This window comes from Amia ocellicauda, chromosome 3 (genome assembly GCF_036373705.1).
Source record: "Amia ocellicauda isolate fAmiCal2 chromosome 3, fAmiCal2.hap1, whole genome shotgun sequence".
NCBI classification, from domain to species: Eukaryota; Metazoa; Chordata; class Actinopteri; order Amiiformes; family Amiidae; genus Amia; species Amia ocellicauda.
In genome coordinates, this window is record NC_089852.1 from 3,374,852 (window position 1) to 3,392,111 (window position 17,260).

The window sequence follows — 17,260 nt, forward strand, 5'->3', positions numbered from 1 at the left end:
ACACACACACCGCAGGCATTGGGTTGTGCCAGTCAGATCTGCACACACGCACACATCTCCTCTCTCTCTCTCTCTCTCTCTCTCTCTCTCTCTTTCCCCACATCAGAAGGCTGACGTGCTTTGCAACTGTGCATCACATTCCTCTCCCTCCCATCTGCAATTCTTCCAGTCTGCCCAGTTGCTGCTCCTGACAGCTTCTCTCCATGGAGGATTACCACAAACCCGACCAGCAGACCCTGCAGGCGCTGAAGAACATCGCCAACCGGCTCCGGATCAACTCCATCAAGGCGACCACCGCGGCCGGGAGCGGGTAAGAGACGCCTTCTTTTACAGGGTCCAAACTTCCCATGCCCAGCATTTATACCCCAGCCTCGGCTGCAGCCCTACGTCACTGTTTTATCTATTTTTAATATCGTTTAATTGCGCACAGGCCTGCTGATAATGTATCCAGAGTCGGTCCGGTGCGACCCGGTGCAGGACGAGTGACAGACGCCAGCGGCTCTGTTGTGCGGCGAGTGGCTCCGTACTGTCTGTCTGTGTAGCATAAATACAGTGCACACATCTGTTACACTAACGCATCTTCTGGTCGTGTATCATTGAACTGCATGCAGTGTGCGCTCTCTGGTGCTATCATGTTCAGCAATTTCTGACACAGTGACAGTGTTACATAAGTGTCACCCGCGCAGGTGCAGCCAATGTAGTAGGTTTGTTTTGTGGAATAAAGTCGCTGCTGTTGATTCCGAGCTTTGTTTGGAGCACAAAGGATCTGATGCTGAAGGCAGGGGTTTTATTGGAATCGCATCCGACGCATGCTTGGTCTTTTACGCTCCATGTGCGCTGCGAGTCTGCAGAGATTTGCTGTGTCTGCTCTCGCCACGATCATCTGTGCAGGCATGTTGTACTTCGTTGTATAAAAGTATCGCTGGCTCGTTAGTTAGCTACAGGGAAATATCAGTGTCAAGGAAACCTGCCAAAACGTGTTTTTATAATCAGCTGCTAAAAGTGGCAGCATTCATTGTGTGTCACTTTCGATTATTATTCAGTCTTTCTGACAGTCTTCAGATACAGATGTGAAAGCGAACTTAAATCAATCAATCAACAAATAAATGCCCGCTGCACCTTATTAATCCTTTCATAAAGCAAACGCTATTAATGCCACGAATGTATTATTATTATTATTATTAGTAGTAGTAGTAGTAGTAGTAGTAGTAGTAGTAGTATTGTTGTTGTTGTCAGGTGTAGCTGTGTTATTACAAAATTAAATCCTTAGCCGTTGTGTAATTTATTTAGCAAGTGTATCCAGTTAACAACGAATATCCAAAGTAATTTACATCCCAGAATGAATGTCAAATAAAATAAATGTAACCCTTGTCGAATTGTTATGTATTTTTAATTTAAAATAGCACCTTCTATTATGAGTAGGGATAATACATAAATCATGTTTTTAAAACGTCAAGATCAATTTCCTCAAGTAGGCCAAAACTGGAATTTTATAATATTAGGGAGTTTTGAGTATTTGAACAATTATGTGTAAATTCTTACAATATGAAAACATAGAAATCTCCCCACAGTACCAAAGTATTCATTGCCATACAGGACGTCATTAATTGACACTACAGTTCATGTTAAAAGTGAGTTCATTCTCATATTTCTCACAATGTTTCCCACAGGTTTGTACGGGTATGTACTCCAACCAGACTGAAGTGTAATTGATGCTATGCTCATAAAATGCAGAATGGGGGGTCAGCTGTAAATTGAATATTTGACACATGTGACTTAAAAATATTTTATTAGTGCTCTGATTTTTTTTTATACTGCTGTTAATGACATACACATGATTCCTGTTTCAGGTTTATATATATATATATATATATATATATATATATATATATATATATATATATATTTCAAGAAGTTTCCACAAGTCCCTGGACATATGGTGAAGTATCACTTTTGAAACAACCCAAGAGTGACCCAACCTTAAACTAGCATGATATGTTTGGAGGATAATCATTAACATGCTAATGAATGCTGTGAAAATTATACTAATTTAAATGTCTTTTGCATTTCATCAAAAATACTTAATACGCATGTTGTTCAAAAGGAAAATGGTTCAGTCCACTGTCTGTGACAAAGCAATCTGTAGAATGTAAAAACTACATCGCTATGATTGCACTTGTGATGGGAATGCAAACAAGTGGATAAGTCTGTAATTTTATTTTAGGCTTTCCAAATAGTGTCCTTAGTAACCCTTAGCAGGATTCAAAAAAAGTCACGCAATGTGTTCTTGCACCACAGGAAACTTGACCTCTGGCATGTGGATTACCAGATAGGAAAGCTAGTTAAGTTGAAGATAATTAGATGATTGTTAAATACCTGTCCCTTTGATTACACCGTGTAACACAGTTGTTTTTTTTTTGTTCCTGGTAGTAAGGGTTATTTCCTAATTGCTCATGCCTCAAAGTATAGAAAATGACTATTATTCCCCACAAACTTTGCTTTTGTGACCAGGACAGTGATATTTTGAAATTGACCTATTTCCAATAAGAAAATGGGTGAATTTGTGTGTTTTCGTTCACATAAAGTCAGAAAAAAAATGAATCCAAATTAACATGTATTGATTCTAAAGTACAAAAGTACAAAAATGACTACAAAAGATTTAGAAGTGAGTAGTTTTTCGACTTTTATGATTATACTGTAAATCGTAAATCTCGAAAAACTACTCACTTCTAATATGAGGAAATAATCAAAAATCTTTTAACTGAATAAAGGAGAATTCAGGGAATATGTAGAATTTCATTTAAACTGGCTTTTCTCAGAATCCAGAAAGTAAGGATCTGAACAAAATGGAAAATTATTTCTTGTAACATCTTGGATTGAGCGTTTTAGAGCTCAATTGTCCTTATTGTGAGAAGAATCAAAAGATAACACTAAAATGTAAATTGAGAACAAGTGAAAAAGATACAAATATTCACACAGTTTGACTAAACTTCATGATGTGGAGATGGAGGTCCTACAAACCAACCAAGTCTGCTTTCTCAAAACAAGGAGAGGAAGAGAGAGTAACCCAGCTTCCCTTGTGCTTGGCTTTCAGCCACCCTACATCATGCTGCAGTGTGGCAGAGATTATGTCGGTGCTGTTCTTCCACACAATGAAGTACAGGCCTGAGGACCCAAGGAACCCCCACAATGACCGCTTTGTGCTCTCCAAGGTAAGGCCCAGAGACACTGCAATCCTGCTATGATATAAAGCAGGACTCCCCAGAAGTCTGTTACACATGATTCCATTCAGCCGCCTCATTGGTTGAATCTAACATCAAAATAGTTTTTAAGGTGTGTGAGGACACCCAGAGGTTCCAGTACCCTGATTTGAAAACCACTGGCCAATTATATACTCTATTGTGTATATATAGTGTTGATACTAGGTTTTAAGATACTTTATTGTAGCTGTAATTCAGTGGTCTGTATTGCAGATGTAATTGTGTTGCAATTCATTAACGATGGTGGGCTGTAATGTACTGGGTACTACGAAGCCATTTCCTTCCTGGATTGGTTTCACAAGTTCATCATTTGAACCTCATGGAGTAGCACCTACCTTACAGGCGGTTCATTTGTAGAATTTCAGGGATTATTGTGAGTTGAATGGGAGGAGTTCTTCTTAAATACCCTAGGAGTCCACGACAGGATCTCTCGGAGCGTCAACTGTTACAATCTGTTTATCTCAGTCACAAACTGTGTGTGTGATTAAAGCTTTACTGCTGCACTGCTGCAACTCTATGGAGCTGTCAGACTAGCTCCTTTTAATTAAGCTCACTTTGAGAAAGATTGTTTATTTGCTGGTATTACTGTAAAGCAACTTACCCCCAGACATTGATTGGTTTTAACACACAAATAAGATTAGCAATTGTACAAACATGTCAAGGCAGTTAAAATAAGGATTTTGTATCAGTACTAAGGTACGTATTCTTTGGAATTTCACTGTGCTTTTTTAGTTTGGTGTATATTTGTGGCGGAAAAGTGTATATTTTTAAATGAAGAGTTAAAGGCATTTAATTTCTCACATTTTTACAATAAGAACTTATAATACAATAAGATGACATTAAATTGTCACAACACTGATGGCTGAATTTTATGGTCCAGTACTTCAGAAAAGTAATTTATTTATGTCCCTGATACCTAGAGAAACAGCAGCAGCAAGGTCAGGTGGTCAAATAAGATATTTTCAATACCGAAGTGTTTTGTGTTGCACACTTTGTAGGGTCACGCAGCTCCAGTGCTTTACTCTGTGTGGGCGGAGGCGGGATACCTCAAGGAGAGCGAGCTGCTGAACCTAAGGAAGATCGACTCCATTCTGGAAGGACATCCTGTCCCAGTGAGTGGCTGAAAGACTTGGAGGAACACTGGGATTGGGGCGTTCTTGGCAATCCCCTTCCCTTTGACACCTCGAGATCTTTGGCTCAGCTGTGTGTCTGTTTCTAGTAAATATGAGTTCAGAGCCACAGCAATGAGTGGCATAGGTCAAGGCATTGCTTTCCAGTTAAGTGACAATGAGGTAGTCTTGCAGAGAGTTGACCAGGAAGCGCTCAAGTCCCACACTGACATCAACATACATTTACAGTCTATTCAGATGATACTGGGTAGGTATTTTTACCTCATGACAGATAATAGCCAAAGTGCAGAAAGGAAATTACTCTTTATTAAAATGTAATCTTTCCTTACTTTCAACTCAACCATCACTGCCCTTAGGTCTACAATATAGATGAAGTCTGTCTGAGGTCTGAAGTAGCTGAAAATGCTCTTTATGTTGAAAGAGGAATTGACTTGTCATTTCAGAAGCAGCAGTTTGTGGATGTCGCTACAGGATCCTTAGGCCAAGGGCTGGGCGCAGCTTGTGGCATGGCCTATACGGGCAAATACTTCGATAAAGCAAGGTAAGAACCGCCCTTCTGGAACCCGTGCCAAACCCAACCACACAAACCCTGAAGCGAACACAGTTCCCTTGCACTCAGAGGTAAGGGGCGTCTGCTGTGCACTGCAAAGCTGCGCACATGGAGCGGTACGGCAACATTAACTGAGCCTGACATTTGACATTTTGCTTGAACAGATAAAATAGATTCAGATTGACAGTAATCGCTGATCTTATATGCAGGGCTGGAGAGGAGCCAGCTGTACACTAAGTATAATTTGGATCACTCCACATTGTGCACAGAGCGGTTTTAGCATGATATAGAACACGCTTCCAGTCCTGCTGTGAGAAGAAGGGTTTCGGTTTCAGGGATAGTTTTTCGAGTCAATCTCCTCTGGATATGCATATTTTTCTCAACAAAATCGTCGTGTTACCGTTCTTTAACAGGCTGTTTTATATTACATAATTCTCTGGATGGGCTTTGGCTTTTTTTGAAATGAGTGATACATTCGAGTCTCTGGTGATCTTTCGGCAGCGCAGTTTCTAAATATGCTCTTCACTTCATTCTTCTGCACCAGTAAGCAATACCGAGAAGCCACAGTGCTCTCCACCATCCGGATAGTAATGCATCACAAAGAAATCCCATTTATTCACATCTTTAGTTAAACTTCACAGCGATGTAATTAGTTATTTTAAGCTTGATTTGCATTACTAAATAATTAGCATCAAATGCATCCCAAATTAAGCGTCCTGTAGTAAACCCAAACCTGTTCTCCAGGAACATTGCAGTTAAGATGAAGCTACACTAAACTCTAAAGTCTGTGACATGTGTAATTCTTTACGATACACCTGACACAAGTGGTTAAGTAATTACTCTTTCTTTTAACAGAAGAACTGACCAGCCCATGACCTGATGCTAAAATAAGCAGTCCATCTCTGGTTTTGAGTTGATTGTTCTTATCTCCCACACAAAGTGGACGTGAGTGTCTGTCCGCCCTCACCTAATAGGATTCCACCGGCCCCAGGGCTTAGTTAGGCCCAGCAGTGAGTCCTAATGTATTGGGGCAGACATGCTTTTTTAAAGAATAGAAATCTCCAAGAAATTAGCTTAGGTGTCGGTGTGGACCAGCTGGCTTCTACTCCAGCTGTATTCGACAAGAAGGGGATACTTTGTTTGGTGACGTTTATCATGTCTAAAAGTATTAGCACCCTGTACGCCTCCTGTGTCACAAACAAGTCTTTTCTGAACAAACACAGATCATCAGGCTGAAAAACAAACGAGTTAAGGCGATGCCAGAAGCTCATGACAGCATATATATATCAAGTATTATCGTCCTAAGCAAACTAAAATATTTCTCATTTATTAATTGTTGCGCTGCTATAAATGACTATTGGTGTTCATTCCTGAGACAAATCACTTTTTCTTATTTTTATTTTTTTAACAATCTGAAGGTGTTGCAAAGCAAAGCAGACTCTTCTAATATTTACTCTCTGGATTATTCCCTGAAGGGGTGTAACCAGAGCAGATACATATCTGTTTTGTGACCTGTCAGATCTTCTTCTTCCGTGAATTAACTTTTAATTGTCCCATTGGTTAATTTGAGTTATTGGAGTGACATCGGTAGTTAAATGCTCAGAGTGGAAAATGTCTCTTCAATTCTCTGTCCTTTATGTGCACATTGAACTGTGACTGCTTTGAACTAGTGCTAACTAACAGCAATAGACATAGCCCTAATGGACATTTTATGGACTGAAGTAGGGTATTCCTAGGGTTCGAGCTCTGTCCAAAGTAACCTGCCCTAAGTGTTTAAGCCAGTCCTAGTCCTTTAATGCCCTGACGGCTTTCTGAACAATAAATCCGCCATCTGAATCTGAGAATTTACCAGTAAGCCAACATAATCCAGCTGAGATTCCTTTCTTGTGTTCCTTATAAAGGGCAGAGCTTAGGTGTTGTCGATTGTTTGATCTCTCAGAATGTGTAGGTTATCTATTGACCTCGTCGGCCATTGTGTAAGAGAAATGTCTTTATCTGTGGGCATGTGGCATGCTATTGTAGTGCTTGGTAAAACAAGATTTGGTACGCAATAAAGAGAACAAACGCAAAGCTACTGGAATAGAGTTTTTTTTAGCATGGTAAGAATTCACATGAATACTCAATATTGACCGCAAATATTTTTTAGAAGATTCTTTCCCAACACAAATAGCTAAATGACTACCTAAAATCTTCATTCTTCTACTGGTCTTTGAATGTATTGTACATTTATTTTCCTGCAAAGTAAAGAGGAATGTTGAGGTATTAGTTTTTATAAGTATTGTATAACCATATAATCTGACTTGTATTTGCTTTTTTGGAAGGTATTGCAATTTCATGTGAAGCATTATTTAAGTACAATACAATGCCGAATGTAGATAAACATGAAGTGTTGATGAAAAATTTAAATCATGCCATTTGAGTGTCAGTTGTACTATACACTGATCAGCCATAACATTATGACCACCTGCCTAATATTGTGTAGGTTCCCCTTTTGCCGCCAAAGTCCTTTAAGTCCTGTAAGTTGTCATGTGGGGCCTCCATGGATCGGACTTGTTTGTCCAGCACATCCCACAGATTTTCGATTGGATTGAGATCTGGGGATTTTGGAGGCCAAGTCAACACCTTGAACTCGTGATTCATCAGACCAGGCCACCGTCTTCCATTGCTCCGTGGTCCAGTTCTGATGCTCACGTGCCCATTGTAGGAGCTTTTGGCAGTGGACAGGGGTCAGCATGGGCACCCTGACTGGTCTGCGGCTACGCAGCCCCATACGCAACAAACTGCGACGCACTGTGTGTTCTGACACCTTTCTATCAGAACCAGCATTCACTTTTTCAGCAATTTGAGCTACAGTAGCTCATCTGTTGGATCGGACCACACGGGCCAGCCTTCGCTCCCCATGTGCATCAATGAGCCTTGGCCGCCCATGACCCCGTCGCCGGTTCACCGCTTTTCCTTCCTTGGACACTTTTGATCGGTACTGACCACTGCAGACCGGGAACACCCCACAAGAGCTGCAGTTTTGGAGATGCTCTGACCCAGTCGTCTAGCCATCACAATGTGGTCCTTGTCAAAGTCGCTCAGATCCTTACGCTGCCCATTTTTCCTGCTTCTAACACATCAACTTTGAGGACAAAATGTTCACTTGCTGCCTAATATATCCCACCCACTGACAGGTGCCATGATAAACGAGATTATCAGTGCTATTCACTTCACCTGTCAGTGGTCATAATGTTATGGCTGATCGGTTTATATTATATTTAAAATCACATGAGGACTTCAAGGTTAGTAATCGTGTCTGCAAATATTGCATTTCAGTACGGTGTGAAAATGACAAGAGATTTGGAGTCAAGCAGTGATGTTATTCTAGGGCGGGGCTTCACCCTGCGTTTTCCGTTAAAAATTATAATAGTCCAGACATGTTTGGTGTCCTTCTAACAACAGATTTAACGGGAGTTTCGATAAACAGTGACTTAGCACAGGTAATATGTGTTTGAAACAATAATTAGCTTGTGTTCTAATCTGTCGAAATAGGTCATCGCACTGACAGCCCGTTCCTCTGTGGGTGTGTCACCTGAGCCATGATTAATTGGAAGTGAAGATGTAAAAAGGAGCTAAAGCAGGTGCCTCTGAACGGGCTGTGGAATTCTTTTCTTTCCGCGGAGCTGGAATGCGTGTGGTAATACATGTTGTCTTGGCCAATCTTCTCGCTTTAATAAAAATGTGTCTATTTGACTGGAAAGCTGTCAGGGTCTATTATCCCTGACATGGCGAGATAATGTGAGCTTGAACCTTATTTGTGATTTCTGTCAGCACTGTTTTGTAGAGACTGTCGGCAGGGATAGAGTCTCTGAGGATCTTCCACGCGGTCATCAATACTCCCTCCGCCTGCCAATGCTCGACTCTGATAGGTTCTTACTTTGAGCTGCCAGTTGCAGGTGAATCGCTCGTGACAGCCCGAGAGCAAGGCGGGCAAGCTCAAAGACAGACTCCGGCTGTAGGGTTGATCGGGTCCTGTATCATTTTCTGTGTAGTGGGTCCACACGTCTCCTCTCCTGCCCCAGTCTCATAATAAGGTAGTCCTCTCCATGTCACAACCCTTCATGGATGGGAGTCTGAAGCCTCCAAGAGGTTGTTGGGATCTGGCTCTGTGGGACTCGTGTACTGTTTGGTTTTATGCGGTTATCCATTATTCCTGAAGTGTAAGGCTGTGTGACATGAGAGCATGTCTAGGCCAACATGCTAGCTCCATCTTGGCAGCACAAACATCTGGGGGGATGAGTTTGACTGTAATTCAAGTGGACGTGTCCCTCTCGGTTTCTCCCCTACCTAGCTACCGTGTGTTCTGCCTGCTGGGGGACGGGGAGCTGTCGGAGGGAGCCGTGTGGGAAGCCATGTCCTTTGCCGCTTACTACCAGCTGGACAATCTGGTGGCTATCCTGGACATTAACCGCCTGGGGCAAAGTGACCCTGCCCCCCTGCAGCACCATGTGGACAAGTACCAAAGACGCTGTGAAGCTTTCGGGTACGTTTCCTGAACCAAAGACCTCTTTTCAGAAGTGATTGACATCTTCTCTATACTCAAACAGAACCACTATTACTGATTATTATAATTATAATTATTTTTATAATGCAGCAGATTAATTCAGGATAATACAATTCAATGCAAGGTTGCTTTTCATGCTTTTAAACCTCTAGAGTTTATTTGAAAAATGCCACAAATTAGCTTTAAGAATTGTGATTTTGAAAAGCATTTTCATCTGAACATATGTATGGGAGACATGCATTATATTTTATTCTAAATCTTCAAACCTTTTAATATTTAGTTTGAAGTAACATGAGGAGGTACATTTACAATGGAGTGTATTCTGTAAATTCAAACAAGACACCAAGATGTGTAATTCGTTTAGAGGTGGTGGATATATATATCTCGCAGGAAATTAACTGAATTTGGATATTTAACAGCCTTCAGTCTTTAAACTGCTTCACCAGGACTTCTCTGAATCTAACAGAAATTTACACCCCTTAGAGATAATTCTGTCTGCTGCTGGTGCTAATGTCTCTTCTTGTGGCTCCCAGCTGGCATGCCATCGTGGTGGACGGGCACAGTGTGGAGGAGCTGTGCAAAGTGCTGTGCCAGGCCAAGCATCAGCCCACTGCCATTATTGCGAAAACAATGAAAGGGAAAGGAATTTCAGGTACAGTAAATCCACTGGCTGAAGGCCGTTTTGCAGGTATAAATAAACACACCCTGCCTTCTGCCTTATTCTCAGAAGCAGCTGAGCTAGATTGCATGTGTGACGGGCCGATCAGTTCTCTGGTCACCTCCGGCAGCGAAGACTGCCAGACTTCCCGATGATGTTAATTAACCTCCTCAGTGTTGTTCGAATTGTATCAGTCGCTCTGCCCCTCGGCAAGGCACTCCCCCCCTCGATTTTAGTGGGTTTCTTTATTTACTTTGTGCCAAGAAATGTTAATTTATCTAAAGAAAATGGCCTCTTGCTGTTGCAGGAGTGGAGGACAAGATGGGCTGGCATGGGAAGCCGCTGACCAAAGACATGGCCGACACTGTGCTGAAGGAGCTGCACAGCCGCATCCTCAACAACAACAAGCGGCTGTACCCGGCACTGCCCATCGACGATGCCCCGCCCGTCACCATCCGCAACATCCGGATGCCCAATCCTCCCAACTACAAGCCTGGGGAGAAGGTACAGTGTCCGCATCAGACCCACACACGTTTCAGTCTTCTGCTGCGGCTCAACGCAGTCATCGTTTCATTCCCTGAGACCTCTTTTTTTCTCTAAAAACAGATTGCTACCAGGAAGGCGTACGGTGTGGCTCTGGCAAAGCTGGGCCGCTGTAGCGACCGTGTGATTGCTTTAGATGGTGACACCAAGAACTCCACCTTCTCTGAAATATTCAGGAATGAGCATCCCAACCGCTTCATCGAATGCTACATTGCTGAACAAAACATGGTAGGGTTTTGTCTGTCCTGTCCTGTCTGTCTCTCTGTCTGTTAGTCCAATTTAAAGTATTACATTTTAAGAATACAGATCACAACACAACTCTTTATGTATGCAAACTGCTTGTCTTTCGTATTGAAAGTGTCTTTTTTATGATTGAATCGATCATTTGTTTTCAATATTATTTCTCCATTTGGGAAGAAGTGACCATCTTGTTGCAATGAAGTTCCTTTAATTTTCTCTTTGCCTGGTTCTGTGCCGGGTTGTGCTTCCTTATACCGCAGACACCGCAAAAGATCCAAGATGATAAAAATACTTGCAGAGCCACCTTTACCCACAAACTATTCTTGATCTCTACACATCGAGAATCTATATTTGGTTTATTCTTAATGGGTATTGAAAGGTTTGAAAATACAGTTTCCCTGTATTGTGGAATTCATCACAACATAGCATTTTTTTAAATTCAGTTCAATGAATAATAGATTATTACATCCATAATGTAATTCTGACTGTGCTGTGACCCACTTACAGGCCTCTGCTCTTGCTTTGTATGTTTTGATTAATTGTTTAAGAGACCCAGAACATCTTATTTAGATTTCTTAATAACATTTTATTTTTCAGACAAATAAAACCTTGCTTTAAGAACACAGTTTAAATCACAAATGTATGAGCGTGGAAGTCATCATTTTTACATACTACCTTCAGATGACTGCAGGAGCATTTACACTAGAGAAGTGCAGTAAAAAAAATGGCTGCCTACAACAACCACGCTTAAATATGGTTGTACAAATGAATGGCATTGAGTTTCCATGTGAGAGGAGAATGTAAGCAGAAGAAAGTAAGAAAGAGGTGAAACTAAACCAGTATTCAATTAATTATTAGTTATCTGGCCAAAGTGAATATCCATGCTTATGCTGTGCCCAAGAGACATTTACATTTTCACTGCTTATTACTTATATTTCATGATTTGTGCTAGCAAACTTTTTTGTTATTCATTGTGACTGAAAAGGAGTAAACTGCACCGTTGCAGTCCCAATGTTTAATGATTTTACAATAACAACAACAAATCTGCTTCTTTGTTTGGTAAAAAAAAAAAAAAAATACCATGTTGTAAATTGAACCTGTGTTCATCTACTTTAAAGTAGTTCCTCGGTATTCTTCCCCTGGGCTGCATACGTGTCACTGTTTTTCAGCAGCTGGATCTGCGGTGGCTCGACACGGCTGTAGTCCAGGTGTTGTCGGTCTGCAGCGCTGGAGGCAAGAATGCAAATATGAGGATTTAAAAGACTGAATAACAGGAAAATAATAAATCTGTTCCCCATTGCACATAGGTGGAGTGCAATAGCCTCAGAGCCTTGTGGAGTTCCAACCCAGTGAGTCTCTGCTTTGAAAGGGCACAGAGAGTTGAAAAGGAGTTTTAAGCACGAAACAAGAAATCGCACAAAAAACAGGAGCTTCTCGATAAACCTTCTGCTGATCTGACTTCGCGCCGGTTTGCTTTGAGTAGAAATTGACTTTGCTGTGACAGTGAGGTCTCCAATCTGAACCCGGAGAGCCACAGTGACATCTCCAATGCGCAGAACCCCGCTATGACCCATAAAAGATGAAACCATTCCCTCTGGCCCTCTCACTGACACCCCCCACCCCTCCTGTTACCCCAGGTGAGTGTTGCCATCGGCTGTGCGACCCGGGACAGGACCGTGGCCTTTGCCAGCACTTTCGCCACCTTCTTCACTCGAGCCTACGACCAGATCCGCATGGCAGCTATCTCCGAGAGCAACATCAACCTGGTGGGCTCCCACTGTGGGGTCTCTATCGGTCAGTGCCTCTCTGACATCACTTCTCTCTGCTGTAGCTAGAATTTGTAGAAGTAAGCGTGTGGTGTGTGTTTATCACTCTACAAGAAGTAAAAACTCTGTTATGTGTTAAATCGAACCGCATATGGGTTTTAAATCTATGTTATTATACCTAATATACATATGTTTATGTGATGTTTATAAAGAATGTTCTTTACCGTGAATGCACAGGGGTCAGCCATTTGTTAGACACATGTTATTCACCGATGCTGACCCCTAGTGTCTTGTCCTTGTGACCCCTCACTGCTGGATGACTGATCCGGGCGCCCGTGCCTCTATTAGCCCGTACCAAGCTAAATAAATTGGACCTGGAATGATTTAGCTGGTATTATTCCTCACCGTTGTCTTTAAGTTATCGTATTGCTGTATTCTTGTTTTTACCCCCCTAATTCCTTAATTCCTTATCTATATTTTCCCAAGTTTTTCCACTCATTTCTCCATGCTGCTCCGATTAGTATTCAACTCCCTCTTTCTCACTTCCCCTGCCTCCCATCGAGGTTGTCACGAGGGAGCCAGGTTTCCTTTTCGTTAAACAGGTACACTGCATGCCGTGTTGCCTGCCCGTCTGCCTTCCTTCCTTCCTGCCTGCCTGCCTGTCTTTTAGCTTTCTGTATTAAAAGCCCCCCTGTGCCGCTATGTCTGACCTGCTGCCTCATGACCTGGTCTTTTCAGGTGAGGACGGGCCCTCGCAAATGGGCTTGGAAGACCTGGCCATGTTCAGGGCCATCCCCACAGCGACCATCTTTTACCCGAGTGACGGCGTCTCCACCGAGAAGGCGGTCGAACTGGCTGCTAACACAAAGGTACGGCACGGTTAACAGACAGGCTAAACATACCCGTGTAGCAGACTCTTAGATACGGAAGCTTAGTAGCGCCACAGAGAACAAAATAGTTATTGAATTAATACGAGATAAGTTTGCTTTGAGATTCAGATCATTTTAGAGGAGGATCAATAATACATTATTCTTCTTTAATGGCAGGGTGTTATACTTGGTGCAGTATAATGATGTGGACTTGGAAATAAACACAATGAGAAGCAACTACATTTGCATTAGGGCTAAATGTTTTAAATACTTAAATATGCTTCAACCATAATGTATTTGTCAAACTCACTGTACATATGCCTACAATCTACTTTTTAAAATAATGCAGTAAGATCTCGTATTGACACAATACTGTGGCGCTAATGAGCTTCCGTACTTACGGCTAAAGTGCTGTTGTTTCTTCAATCTGAATGATTTGTAAATATGTTTAATCAATAATCACAAACGTAGTGAAACAGCCCATGTATAAATCATGAGGAAGAGTCACTTTGTAACACACTGATGATGGGTCTGTTTGTCTGTTTCTGTAGGGTCTCTGCTTCATAAGAACCAGTCGTCCGGAGAATGCCATCATCTACAACAGTGGGGAAGATTTCCATGTTGGACAGGCCAAGGTGTGTGAATGTGTGCGTGCGTGTGCGTGTGCGTGTGCGTGCGTCGTCGTGTGCGTATGCATGTGTGCTTGTGTGTGTGGAAACAAACTGAGAAAAACATCCATTTAGAAATGCAAATGTAATTGCACACCGTAAATAAAGCCAGATTCCTTAAAATAAAAACAACAGCTTCCGAACGCACCAATCTGTGGGTAAGACGGCCTCAGCTCTGCTTGCTGAAGTGCATCTACATTGACCTAGTTTTATTCTGCTGCTTTTATCCCTACGAAAAGATAATGAAATATGCACGAATTCTAACATTTCGTAACTTCCCTCAGGTTGTGTATCAGAGCAAGGATGACCATGTGACCGTGATCGGCGCCGGAGTCACCCTGCACGAGGCTCTCGCGGCAGCCGAGCAGCTCAAGAAAGGTACAGGGTGTTTGCACACACAACCACTGACACGATTCTTACCTGGTTTATCGCACACTTTTCAGTTACTTGTGTTTATACACCTCGGCAGAGACCCAGTTTGATTTTAATTAGTATTTTTTCCTCCTAAAAAGCCTCAGCTAGTCTTTCAAGGTCCCAAGATGGTACAAAGGGGAATGACCCTGTTTAATCCTAAGGACTCAATGTCAAAGCTAAAGCTTATTCGATGGCCCTAATTGGCTAACTTCTAATTTGGTCATCCCAGATTTATTCTAGTTATCTGTTCTAATTGGCCATTATCCTTCTGCTTGGATTTTCTGATGGCGAGCCACCATCTTGTGTGTATCTATCTCAGTGTGGTTGTGGTTTGGTCATCAACACAATAAGAGTTCAGTCTGTATTGAATGGCCCTGGTGTCATTGCTCAAGTAAAACACGTCTCATATTGTAGAGCGAATCAACATCCGGGTGATCGATCCCTTCACTATTAAACCTCTGGATGCAAAAACGATCATCGACAACGCCAAAGCGACCAGGGGCCGGATCATCACTGTGGAAGACCACTACTACGAAGGTAAGACTTCACAGCAGACAGGGAGAAGATAGTTGAGAAAAAATAAAATAAAATGTTGTGGATGTGAATAAAAATGTTTTTATGGTAGTTGCATTTCATGATCACCGGCAAAAATCTATGAAATCTCCGCAAGGCTCCAGAAGTGACTTGGAGACTCTGGGAGCTCTGTAGGTTTATAGGTCTCAGGGATCCCGGGCCTAAACCCCATTGTATGAAGAGGACTTTATAGGTGAACCACTAAAATACATAAAATACACAACACTTTATGTAACACCCTACTGTCACTGTTTAACACGAGCGATATTCTTATCGTGGAGGCGAGGGGCGGGTGGGTTTATGTGGGCTCAGGCTCAGGAGGAAGGAGGGGTTTTTGTGTCCCGGGGATGTGTGAAATCAAGAGTATCAGTATCATGATAAAAGTCCCTAGGTATGGTAATGTGATTGTTTGTTTTTTAGGTTTGTCATTTAATTTTTTGTTAAGAAAATCTTTTGTCCCTGTCAGAAATTATACATTCCCATCTATCTACAATTCCATCACCTTTAGGTTGTTCTAATGTACCTGTAAGGATTAAAAAATTAAACACGGTTTACTATGAATCCATTCTGAATATTTTACGTCTTAAAACTGCAATCCTAGCAACTCCAGCATCTCCAGTACATTTTCCTCAGTGCAGGGCTGTTTCTGTGAGTGTAACCGCACATTACGGGGCAGATGCAATCTGCTGTCAGTACTTTTTAATTTAATTTTTGCCCTTTGGGGTTCCTTTGACCTAGATACAAGAAGCCAGCACTTGTTTATTTGTCTGTTAATATTTGCTTTGACCGTGCACACTAGTATTTCTGGTAAAAGAAATAGCCCCAAATATCCACCTGATCATCGTATCCAGTATCCAATTAGGGGAGAAGCTTCATTTAGTGGCCTAATATACAACTCATTGTGTCATGTCTCAGGTGAGTAGCGTGGTTCGGATGAGTCCTGGCTGGCTGAGCCGCAGATTTCATCCAGTGATCCGTGAGATGTAGTAAAACTGGCTTTTAAGTTCCTGTGGGTGAGGGAGGTAGATTAATCTAGGGCAGATTCAATGCGAGTGCCCACAAGGACCCCATATGGAGCCGATGCGCCGCGTATTCAGGTGGAATTAAACCCTGTGCTCCTGGGTGCAGTATCTGAGACACATTGGCTCTCCAGTGCGTAACATCTGAGATCAATGGCAGCTCATCAAGTAACATTTCCCCAGCAGATATATGTGGTTTTGGGGGAACAAGGAGATTCCAAATTGTGGATAAAATTAGATGAGGATGTGTTCATTAACTGCTTTTTCCAGGTGGTCTGGGGGAGGCTGTGACATCGGCGGTGGTGGGTGAGCCCGGGTTCATGGTGCACCGTCTGGCCGTGTCCCACGTCCCACGCAGCGGCAAGCCTGCGGAGCTGCTCAAGATCTTCGGCATCGACAAAGACGCCATCATGCAGGCGGTCAAGAAAATGATCAGCAACTCGGCCAATGCAAAGTAATCACACCAGAGCACGCCGATACTGTATCTCACTGACATTGACAGAAATCACTTCACAGCAGCTTCACAGGCCAACCGCTTCGATTAATATACTGGTCGCTGAAATCCTGCAAGAATTGTACTTCTGTTCATTGTCATTTACCCCAGTTACAACACTCCCTTAAGTATCAGTAAAATGTTTGTCCCATGAGAATGCATAACGTGTTAGTATGAAACAGGTTAAAAAAAAGTATGTGTCACTCTTTTTTTTTAAATATTTTAAATAAATACACCCTTTCTGTACCCTTATACGGATGACCACATTAAATATTGCCACCGATTTACTGCAAACTTTAAGGTCATGTTCAGTATTGATTTAAAGTATTGCTTTTCTTTTTACCCTTAAAATGTTATCACCAAATAAAAGTAATGATTTCTTCACAAAAAAAAACAGGTAAAGCATTTGTCATGTTTTTGATTCAATGATATGTGATGTCTAATACTATGATGTTTAATTGAATTCCTGGCTTCGTTCTGTTGTTATAGTAGAGAGACACTTGCTTCCATAACAAACTGAGGATATTCATA

At 42.0% G+C, this 17,260-nt stretch overlaps 1 protein-coding gene across 1 annotated transcript; it reads left to right on the forward strand.

Annotated features, from left to right (window-relative positions):
- On the forward strand, positions 1-17,131 carry LOC136732158 (transketolase). Its single transcript, XM_066697742.1, has 14 exons — positions 1-310; positions 3,095-3,212; positions 4,259-4,372; positions 4,834-4,931; positions 9,274-9,465; positions 10,020-10,138; positions 10,452-10,648; positions 10,751-10,915; positions 12,565-12,721; positions 13,432-13,562; positions 14,114-14,197; positions 14,515-14,608; positions 15,059-15,181; positions 16,507-17,131. The coding sequence occupies exons 1-14, from the start codon at positions 204-206 to the stop codon at positions 16,692-16,694; spliced, it is 1,887 nt and encodes a 628-aa protein (XP_066553839.1). The 5' UTR covers positions 1-203; the 3' UTR covers positions 16,695-17,131.
- The last annotated feature ends 129 nt before the right edge of the window (positions 17,132-17,260 follow it).